The sequence below is a fragment of the Eulemur rufifrons genome, chromosome 3, assembly GCF_041146395.1.
Source record: "Eulemur rufifrons isolate Redbay chromosome 3, OSU_ERuf_1, whole genome shotgun sequence".
Classification (NCBI taxonomy): domain Eukaryota; kingdom Metazoa; phylum Chordata; class Mammalia; order Primates; family Lemuridae; genus Eulemur; species Eulemur rufifrons.
Window position 1 is genome coordinate 3,780,559 of NC_090985.1, and position 11,363 is coordinate 3,791,921.

Here is an 11,363-nt window from a genome sequence, read left to right on the forward strand (position 1 = left end):
TATGAAACAGTTAAAATGAACAAACATACAATACTGAAATAGGAAAAGGAACAGAAAAAAAGAACACAGGTTAACTTCAAGGGCTAATTTCCAGGATTAAGCATTAAACGTGGCCTCTCAGCTTCCTGGTAGGACAAAAAGAGCTCCAGGTAGGTTGGTTTTAGAGTCAGGAGGATCTTCTAAGGAATCAAGGGCTGTCCTATGAGGCTGGACGGGCCGCTGATGGGAAACTGCATCCTCCCTCCCTGTCTGGGACTGGGCAGTCCTCTGGGCTGGCTCCTCTGCTGACCCTGGCTTCCTGCTGGCCTTGTTGCTGTCCGTGGGCCACGTGCCCACTGCAGGTGGCTTCAGTGTGAAACAACAGAAGTCTGCAGGATACAGAGGTGTCGACCCAAAAGGAAGAACTGTCACAAAATTAATGTACGTAGAGAGTTTATTTGGGCCAAGCTTGAGGACTGCAACCTCGGAGCACAGATCACGTTGCCCTGAGTGTACACTCCGATTAGCAGCAGCTACAAGTGCATTTTTAAAGGCAAAAAGGGGGACGGGGTGGGCTGATACCAAGCTGTTTGTCGGGATTCTCCCTGGCCTACAGAAATAACATTGCTGAGCTACAGGATGTGGGGTGCAGTGTCCGGGGGGCATTGTTAGGTTAATTTATAGCAACTTGTGGCGACAGCAAGCAGCTTCAAGAGATGAGTACATAGCTCCAAGTGTGAGGAGTAGGATGTGATTGTGATCTCATTTTAATGTCTCCTTGGGCCTGAAATTAAAAGGACTCGCATTCCTCAGATAAAATTTCATTTCTTCTCCTAGAGGAAAAAAATTTTATCCCTTCCCTCCTCTGCCCATTCAACCCAGGGTTGGGGTATGTAGCGAGGCATAAGAAGCAATAAAGGTCTTACATGACTGTCACCAAAGCAACGTTTAAAGCTGACTTTTTTCTCATGGGCATTGCCGTAGGCCCCTCTGAGTCCTCTGACCACAGCTGTAGACCCCAGGCAGCCCCCTGCCTCTGGGGGCCCTTCACAACCCATCGACCTCTGCATCCAACACCACAACTCTAGCCTCCTTCCGCTGAGGTCTCCTCGACCCTTACAGGAAGCCCTCTTGGGCAGGGTCTCTTAAAAATTAACACTGGGGGCCAGGCAAGGGGGCTCACACCTGGAATCCTAGCACTCCGGGTGGCCAAGGCTGGAGGATTGCTTGAGTTCAGGGGTTCGAGACCAGCCTGGGCAAGAGCGAGACCCCATCTCTACCAAAAATAGAAAAAATTAGCTGATTAGCCAGGTGTGGTGATGTGCACGTGTAGTCCCAGCTACTCGGGAGGCTGAGGCAGGAGGATCACTTGAGCCCAGGAGTTTGAGGTTGCGATGAGCTAGGCTGATGCCACTGCACTCTACCCAGGGCAACAGAGTGAGACTCTGTCTCCACCAAAAAAACACAAAAAACAACACAGGGACACAATTCCTATGGTGTGTTCTGGTCACACCTGGTCCTGGGGAAACACACACCTTGGACCAGTCCACTGCTACTTCACTCTTCCTGTGTGTGAATTATAAGAAAGCTCTCTGACCAAGCCTCCAGCATCTTCACCTCCTTGGTGTTGCATTAAGAGTTGTAAAACCAGTTTTTGGCCATCTCTGCAAGTTCTGCTTAGGTGGTCTAGCATCTCACCTTGAAATAACTGCCCTAACTAGGACTTTCAGTGCCCCTCGTTTTGTGCTTGGCTTTTTGGGGTCCAGCCAAGCTAGTTAGAGTACATTTTGGTATCCTGTTACCAATATACTGTTGCCCTGTGAAACACTGCTGTGTGCTGGGGGTAAAAAAATAAAGAGGACAGTCCCTGCCCACCCAAGAGTCAGATCTTCAAGGGGGAAGATGTGTATGTAAAAGGCACACATATAAAAGATGAGGTAGATGTATGGCCAAGGCATTGTGGGACCCACAGGGACAAAGACTTCTTGGAGGGACAGGGTCTTGAGGGATGAATAGGAGTTCTCCAGGCCAACAGGCAGATGAGTACTTTGTGTGCGTACAGATGGAGGAGGCGAGGAAGCTCTCATCTGGAGAGTGTAAGTAGTTGAGCGTGTCTGCAGGATAGGGTCCACAATCAGGAAGCAGAAGATGAGGCAGGAAAGACAAAGTCCAGCACCAAAAAACAAGTTGGGATTTTATCCTTAAAGTGGCGAGAATCATTGGAAGATTTAAAGCAGGGGAATGACAGGAACAGATTTACGTTTTAGAAGATCACAGTGCATGGCGCAGGGTGAGCTGGAGAGGGAGAGGCAGGTGGGAAATGAGGAGCTGTGGAGGCCCCGACTACACAGTAGGAGAGATGAGAAGCCAGGGGATTCAAAGCCATTTAGCACATAAAACCAACATGATAGGTGGCCAGCTGTTTACAGGGCAACAGAGCGGGTCTGCACTATGTCATTGCTGTATTTAGAGTGCTTACCAAGGCCTGGCTCTGCTTCAAGTCCTTTGCGTGGATTATCTCATTCACCCGTCACAACCACCCTGTGAGGTCCAAGCTGTTATCAATCCCATTTCATAGATAAGAAAACCGAGTCACAGAGAAGTAACTTGCCCAAGGGCGTAATGCTATTAAGGGTTGAAGCTGGAATAAAACTCAAAGCTGAGTTTGTAGCCACTATGTTATTCCTGTCTTAGTTTTCTGCCTTGGGTTACTGGGTAGATAATGAGCCTATTAACTAAAATGGAGAAAATGTCAAACACAAACTTCGGTAAGTGAGAGGGGTGGAGAATGTGACTATTTCCGTCTGGGACATTCTGAATTTGAAACAACAGGTGGAAATGTGGGTCTAGAGCTTGGATAGAGATGACTTCGTTCTATAGGTGAGGAGACCGAGGCAGAGGAGGTAACGAACGTGCACCTCCCTCCGGAAGCTTTGCGTGGGCATGCAGAACGTGGGGCTTTGAGAGGAAAGAGAAAATTTTACTGACAGCTGAACAAATCTTTCCAGGGATGTTGGGGGCTACATAAATTTTGGTTAACACAGGCGTCTCCTGAAGGAAGTAGAACATTCACTTTGGAGATACTGATGTAATCTGATTTTAAATGAAAACCTTCCTCTGTTGAGTAGTCTGTTGTAGAGCAAACCTAACTCTGACCTTTGCCAGTAAAATTGTTTCCAGTGCCAAGCACGGAGGTAGATTTTGCTGATTTGTGACCTATTTGCTATCTTCCTCTTCTTGGGTTGGCCTCTGAATTGTCTCCCACCTGGGGTCATCCCTAGCACTAGGGTTACCTCAAAGACCCTCCATGTTCATTTTGTACCATAAGCAAGCACAGGCCAGTTCATGAACTTCAAGCATGTGGTTCCCTTGACTGTGCTGTATTCTGTGTTTTCAATCCTTTTCTTTTTTTATGAACAAGTAAACCAAACCTTTATTTATTACTATAAAATCCCTAATGCTGGGCATGTGGCTCACACCTGTAATCCCAGCACTTTGGAAGGCCAAGATGGGAGGATCACTTGAGCCCAGGAGTTTGAGACCAGCCTGGGCAACATAGTGAGACCCTATCTCTACAGAAAGAATTTTTTTTTTTTTTTTAATTAGCCGGGCATGGTGCCACATGCCTGTAGTCCCAGCTACTTAGGAGGCTGAGGCAGGAGGATCAGTTGAGCCCAGGAGTTACAGTAACCTATGACTGTGATACTGCACTCCAGCCTGGGCGACAGAGTGAGACCCTGTTTCCAAAAAAAGAAAAAAAAAAATCCCCCAATCATTTTTAAGAGCAAACAGAGCTGTTCTATTGGTTTGGTCTGGTGTCCCCTTCTCTCCCATTACCGAGCCGTACAATGATCCGCTTTTAACCTTCAGCATCAGCCAGCTGAGCTTTGAGAGCGAAGGGCGCTTTACAAACAAGGTGTCCAGAAGCACCTCCCTCCACCTTCACAGGTCACCTGCTGACTGACCCCAGCAGTTGGCATCACTCACATGCACGGCCAAGGCCAGGGGTACCCCAATCTCACATGCTTCCTGTTAGGGTGGGAATCTGTACACGAGTGGAGAAAGAATTCTCAACGCAAAGATTAGGATATAGAGAAATGAAGTTTATTTTACTTTCTCAGAAAGAGAGAGAGAGAGGGAAGGAGAGAGAGAAAGAGAGGAGCGAGATGGTGTGGCACCCAACAAAAGGACAGGGGAAGTGCCGGCCATGAGCAGAAGCAGCTCAGGATTTTTATGGGGCAAAGAGAAGAAAGAAAAAAAAAATAGCAATGGCTGTCAGCTGGTAACAGAAGCAGCTATGGACTAATTAGCAGGAGGCAGCTGTAAAACTGCTGCATTCTGCCTTTTCTTCTTGCCTGCAGACTAATAAGGAGGTGGCTGGCAGCCATTTCTCCTTTTTTTCCCTCTTTCTGGAGACCTGCTGATCAACTTCTCTGGAATGTGGTCTTGTCCCAAGGTCTTGTGAATGCAAAGGAGAATTTACACTTTCCTTTTGTCTGCCCAGCTCCTTTTAATTGCTGTAAAAACATCTCTGCAGGCGATCGATTAGCGAGAGAGCTGGTGTGATTAATCTTAAAGACAGGAGTTAAGGTACATGCTGTTATTTAGAGGCTGTGGGTTAGATAACTTATTTTTCCCTGTTAGTTTATTAACAAGGCCGTCCTATCACTTCCACTTTCTAAAACCAGGTGTGTTGCTGTCATGGGAAATCTAATTCCAGTCCGAGGGTGCCATTACTGGGAGGTGGAGGTGGATGAGCGTTTGGACTACACAGTTGGTGTGGCCTTTGAAGATGTCCCTAAACAGGAGGACCTGGGAGCAAACCGCCTTTCCTGGTGCATGAGGCACACATTTGCATCACCAAGGTAACGTAAAATCTGGATACCCAAGATTAAAATTTGCTTTTGAAAGATCAGAGCAAGAGGTTTTCACTAATAATAATTAAGGCCCATATTATGTTTTACAAAATATTCTAAGATATTTCAGGAGTTGTTGCCAGCCACTTTCCCTAAAGTCCAAATGAGAAGAGAAAGAACAGCTTTTCTTTGAATAAAAATAGCTAAAATTCATGGAGAGATCATTATGTGCCGAGCACTATTCTACTCTTACGTGCATTATCTCGTTTACCTCTCAAAATTGTACTATCCCATTTTACAAATAAGGCGGCTACGCCTCACAGCAGTTAGATAAGCTATCCAACAGAGCCTGGCTTCAAACTCAAGAAGTCTGGCTTCAATGACTGCATTCTTAACCGCTAAGCAACTGATTTTTCACTTATGTTCCGTTTCAGTGTTACTATGTGGATGGTTTAATTTGAAGCCCCAATTCCATCTTTTTAAGTAAATGTGGGTAAGAGGCTGAATGGTCATGGCTAATTCTAGTTTGCTTTGCTGCTCAGCACTCAGTCTCCACACATGGTGTAGTTCCATGTGGCTGAGGGAAAAATTCTTCGAAGCCCAGGGCAATGGGCAAAATTTTCAGACTTAGAAGGCCAAGGTTATAACCTTCACCTCAAAAATTAGAAAAAAGAAACCCCAAAACCACACTGCTTTTGTAATATGGGGCCTCTCACCCTCCTTGGTTTGATGAATCCTATTAATTTTCATCCAGTGTTCCCTGCCCATGAGCCTCCATCATGGTTACTTAAACATTATCTGTCATGCCCAAGCGCAAGTGGGAAGACCAACTTTCCCCCCATAAGAGACTGAGACTATAATGAACTCTACTAAACCTCAGACCCAGTTTGGGGAATGCTAGGATTATTACGCACTGAGCCAGATACTTTATTTGGGGATTCTGCCTGAAGTAAGACTAAAGAGCAAAGTCTCCTATTCTTTAGAAAGGTAAGGGGCAGGCCGGGCACGGTGGTTCACACCTGCAATCCTAGCGCTCTGGGAGGCCAAAGCAGGAGGATCGCTTGAGGTCAGGAGTTTCAGACCAGCCTGAGGAAGAGTGAGACCTCATCTCTACTAAAAATAGAAGAAATTAGCAGGGCAACTAAAAATAGGAACAGAAAAAAATTAGCGGGCATGGTGGCAAGTGCCTGTAGTCTTAGCTACTCGGGAGGCTGAGGCAGGAGGATCACTTGAGCCCAGGAGTTTGAGGTTGTTGTGAACTAGAATGATACCATGGCACTCTAGCCCGAGTAACAGAGCAAGACTCTGTCTCGGAAAAAAAAAAAAAGAAAAAGAAAAAAAGGTAAGGGGCAGAGTAAAACTGAGGGAGCATAAAGTACACCTAGGAGTGGAAGAGTGGGGGACAGAAGACAGAATAGAAGAGGCTGGAAAATATGAGATAGAAGACAAAGGAAGGGCAGAGGCAACAGGCCAAGTGCTAGAACAGCTTCTTGTATCCTATCTTGGAAAAAAGTAGGAGGGTGTGTGTGAGTGTGTGTAGCGAGTGGAAGATGTGGGTATGGTATCCTAGGATAAGATCACCCAGCGGACTCATATGTTTTGTTCCATAGTCTTAGACTATTGGCAGTGGGAGGGAAGGCAGAAGGAAGGACTCTTAGCTTCTGGCAGCTGCTTAGTGAAGAAAAGAAGATAAGGTGAACGGAGATGGAGACAGGCTGGCTTGCTCCGACACATTTAGATCATATTCCAAGTGCTCATCCCCGTAGCCTGGACCAGTATGCTGGCACACAGAGCTCTTCCAATGTCTGCAGGTAGCTGGGTCAGGAAATTCCTGTGACTAGCTTTGGGTTCAGCCATTTTCAAAGCGCCCCGGATACAGAGCATGGTTAAAAGGTACTAGTGCCACCGATCAGTGACAGGCTCACTGGATGCCCCGCTCAGTCTGAAAGGTTTAAGAACTGGAGTACTTGTGCACAAAACAGCTTATGCCAAAAGGCCCATTTTATCACATGAAAGATCATAAGGTTCCCCGTTTCAAATATCCTTATTACAAAGGAGTTACATACTTGAGCCTTGAAATCCAAATTTTTAAAATGTGTTCTATTTCGTGCTAATTTTGATGCATTATGATGAGTTCGTGATACTGTATGTAAGTTCCTTAGGTTGAAAGGTTGCTCAAGAACAGAGTTTGAAAATGTTTCTTAGGACAAATTTTAGAAAAGAGATATGGTTTAGAGAGTATAGTTTTAGAAATGGCCTGTTACTTTGGTAGTCATTTAATACAAGAAAATAACAAAATCATAGGAGTATGAATAAAATTGATATGAACTGTTCTGTGAATAGTCCATCTGAAGAATTTCTGAAGCTTTGTTTTACCAACATTTGCTTTTCAGGCATAAGTATGAATTTCTACACAACAGAACAACTCCAGATATAAGAATAACAGTTCCCCCAAAGAAGATTGGCATTCTATTAGACTATGAAAATTCAAAGTTGTTATTTTTCAATGTGGACATTTCTCAGCATCTATACACATTCAAATGTCAGCTTCACCAATTTGTACATCCCTGTTTTTCTTTGGAAAAGCCTGGATGTCTAAAGATACATAATGGCATTTCAATGCCAAAGCATGTCACTTTCTGACCATTCTGATGTCGTTTCCTGTCTCTCTTGTACACCTGCCCCTCTTGTAGCCACTCCCACCTCAGCTGGCTGAACTTGGCATTCAAGCACCATGTGCCCAGCAGTTTACGGCTCACGTTATTAGCTGGCAGACTAGTGTGCTGGCTCTCATTTCCCCCGACCTGGATTCTAGCCCTGTGCACCGCTCGCTACCTGTGTGACGCTAGGGTAGTCATTACCAGGCCCGGGTACAAAATGAAGGCTCAGACTAAATGAACTCAAGTCTTTCAAGTTGTCAAACTGTATTTGTCTGCTTGTGTATATGCAAAGTCTCCCCAGTCCCCAAGGCCTACAGAGCTTGGGGGAGGGGGAGAGAAGTCTTACCGGCTCCAGCAGCCGGTACACTCATGACATTTCATGAGTCAGTGAAGAACAGACTTGAGAGGGTAAGAGGCTGCCCAGAGAACCAGGGATGCCATATCCCCTTCCTGATGCCCCCTCCCCTTCTGTCTGCCCAATAGTGAGCAGCGCTGTGGTGACATCCACCCACTGTGCACTCTTTATCAACACCCTGTTCCGCTCCTTCATAGTACTCGTACTGCTCTCCAGTTCTGAAATTCCCTCTATAATGCCTAATTCCGTGAAGGCAGGGACAGTATCTGTTTTGTTCACCACTTGATCCCCAAGGGCTAACAGTTGACACCAAATATTTGTTGAATAAGTGAGAATCTTCTTCATCCAGCCACTGCTGTTTGGCCTCTCACTGCTCTCCATGTGAAGGATGGCAGGGCTCTGTCAAAACTCTAGCAAAGGACCTACGGCCTGGAGACGGAGGAAACCCAGAGGGAAGGCAGTATGAAGGAAAGAAGGGTGTCTGTGGCTTGGTGGCAAGATTGGGAAACGTGGGACATTACTACTACAAGCAGCACACACATAAATGTGGTGCTTTTGTTGTGTGTGTTGAGGACGGGGGATAGATGGAGATAAAATAGAAAACATTAATTATAACTGATTCTACAAACTGTCCTACAATGTAAAAAGAACCAGATCTGAAATCAGAAGACCTATGTTTGATCGCTACTCTGTAGCTACTTTGCCTTATGACCCTGGAAAAGTCACCTTATCTTCCAGAGCTGCTATTTCCCTTTAAACAAAAGGAAAAATACTTGTCTCACAGGTCCGGGAGACTTAATGACAAACTCAGAGCACCTAACGATATATGGTATATTGCAAGTGCAAAACAATTTTTTAAAAACAAATCATCAGCCCCCCAAAGGGCAAAGCTGAGCGCTGATGGGAAGAGTGGTGTTCAGCCAGCAGCCCTACGGCATCCTGCCTCACTGCCCCTGCCATCCTGCGACCTGGATGCCCGACTCCCTCAGCTGCATTCCTGGTTCTCCAGTTCCAGTTTCCAGTTACCACGTAAGCTCCGCACAAACAGCATTTTCAAAGCTTGTGAGTCAACAGAGAACTCATTTGTGAAGCAATTATCAGAGACAATTCTGTACCATGCCCCATGGATGCCTCTCTCAACCCAGAGATGCCTTGATCTCATCACTTAAGGTTTTGTGTTAACTGAAAAAGTCTTTCGCTTTAAGACTTTCATGTTTTCCGGTACAAGCAGTCTAACACACTGAACACTTCTCACCTCCTACTGAACTCTGCCTACTGGTATAAACAGCAGCTCAGGTTCCTGAATTAACAACTCATCCTGACAATAGCTCATTACACCACCCACCCACCCCACCCCCACACACACCTGCTCTGCCAAGCTGGGTCACCTACCCTGAAATAAGGAGGGTACAGCAGATGTAAACACAAAACGGTTCAAGTTATAAACGATTATATGTGTGTGTGTATACTCAAAAATGTTCTCAGCTACTGAAATAGAACCTGCCAAGTAGGAAATAGGGTATCACACAGAAGGCAAGTTTGAATTCAGGGTTCTCACAGGCTTTATGGAGTACGTCACATGTTATATGAATGTGGATAAATGGATAAAAGCTGGAACCTTGTAAGGTTTTAGTAAGATTTTTATCTGACCAAGAAAAAACTGTCTAGAGTTGTCTTTGACAATTTAAAATCCACTTACACAAGGCAGATGACCAAGCATCACAATTATTCAACATAACCTTTGTTGAAACATCTTTCTCATTTATTTAGAAGAAAATATAAGTCTAGAACAGAACCAAACAGAACTTCTGTTTTTTGTGAAATATTCTAATTCCTTAAAATACCATGAATAATCTGCTGAAACTAAATTTCAACAAGGGGCAGGATTTACCTCAAGGCCATGTTCACCTGCAACCTGCTGATAAATCTGTTAAAAAACAAAACAGAAAAAGATTTTTTAAAACTTAGACCATTTGAGCCAAAATCCCCAATACTGGGCAGTTAAAACATATCAAAATCTGTTCTTTTCTCAGCTTTACCTGTATCACTTGAAAACTCTTGAGCAAGTCATTAACATAAGCTTTGGCCTGCCCACCTTCACAAAGGAGAAAGAGTAAAACCACCACAGAATCTTGATTTAAACTAACATGGGCTTAGTAACACAGAACACAGTATTTAGAATTGAAGGCACCTTATCAGATAGAATTGGAAAGTTGGTTAAATAAAATTACAGTGGTTTCTGATAAAATTGTCTTTTATTTAGAGAAGTTTAATAATCGACTTCCTGCTGGTTCAAACAATACACAATCACATGTATATATCTAATAAAAGATTTCTGAAGCATGTACTTGGTCATCAGCATAAAGCAGAGCAAATTCATGAGCAGGGGGGCCTTTTGCTTAATTATTTCCAATCCTTCAAAAAGTGTTAAAATTACAATCTTGGCTGGGTGTGGTGGTGGCTCATGCTTGTAATCCTAGCACTTTGGGAGGCCAGGGGCAGGAGGACTGCTTGAGGTCAGGAGTTCAAGACCAGCCTGAGCAACACAGCAAGACACTTAGCTCTACAAAAGAACAGTAATATTAGCTGGGCGTGGTGGTGTGTGCCTGTAGTCCCAGCTACATGGGAGGCTAAGGCAGGAGGATCGCTTGAGCCCAGAAGTTTGAGGTTGCTGTGAGCTATGACCACACTACAGCCCTCAATCTCATGCAACAAAGCAAGACACTATCTCAAAAAAACAAAACATAACTTTACATAACTCATACACTGGAAGATGCCCACAGTACAATTCACTGTGATGTGGCATTCCGTAAATGAGACCATACTGGTCTCTGTGTAAAAAGGTTCAGCTATTAGAAAACTTTTTGGACTCTACAAAGCCTGCACTACAGGAAGAGTCCTCTCTCCTCAACTTACCACAACCACTTCTCTCATTTCTAGTCATCTTCCTATCAATTAGTAGAATAAGATTCTCATGTGTTCACTGTATCTTTCTCTACCTTTCTGATCTATAAACTCATTATTCCTATTTTCAATAGAAAGACAATGGAAAGTGTGTAATTGCTGTTGGTAGATAAGTAGGTCTTGAATTTATTTTGCAAACAAGACCTGTTCTATCTACCTTTTCATTTAGGAGGCTAAAAGCAGAGTCAGCTTGACTTCAAGGACTCTATTTTCTTAGTCTCCAGAAGAACATGACCAAGTCTAACTTTTAAAACATGGTCTTTCAACATTTCAAGATGTTAAAGGAAAGATCATTTCTAACTTGAAGCTTTAAGAGATTTGAACTCTTTACATATGTTTGCTTCACATAACCAATGGTTAATTAATCTAAATGCAAGATAAGTGTTTGTTATTGGAAAAGAAGACCCCAAGTCAGCATCTTTCTGTCACTAAGAAGTCTCCTGGAAACAGCGTGACTGTGACCTGGGCACAACAACTGACCCTAAATTTTCGAGTTGCCAGTGAACAGGTTCTGGTTCTTTTCAAGTATATCATGTCTGACTGCTTCAC

General features: G+C 44.3%; 1 protein-coding gene and 1 non-coding gene across 2 annotated transcripts in view; one reads left to right on the forward strand and one right to left on the reverse strand.

Moving 5' to 3' along the window:
• FSD2 (fibronectin type III and SPRY domain containing 2) overlaps positions 1–7,478 on the forward strand; it is a 34,994-nt gene extending 27,516 nt beyond the window's left edge. Inside the window, exons 11-12 of the mRNA XM_069465656.1 lie at positions 4,668–4,844; positions 7,229–7,478. Coding sequence (XP_069321757.1) covers positions 4,668–4,844; positions 7,229–7,478 — 427 coding nt within the window. The remainder of the gene's footprint in view (positions 1–4,667; positions 4,845–7,228) is intronic.
• Positions 7,479–10,911: 3,433 nt separating this feature from the next.
• Positions 10,912–11,038, reverse strand: LOC138382282 (small Cajal body-specific RNA 15). The gene has a single exon (XR_011233371.1). It is a non-coding gene; the product is annotated as a small Cajal body-specific RNA 15 (non-coding RNA).
• Positions 11,039–11,363: the final 325 nt, after the last annotated feature.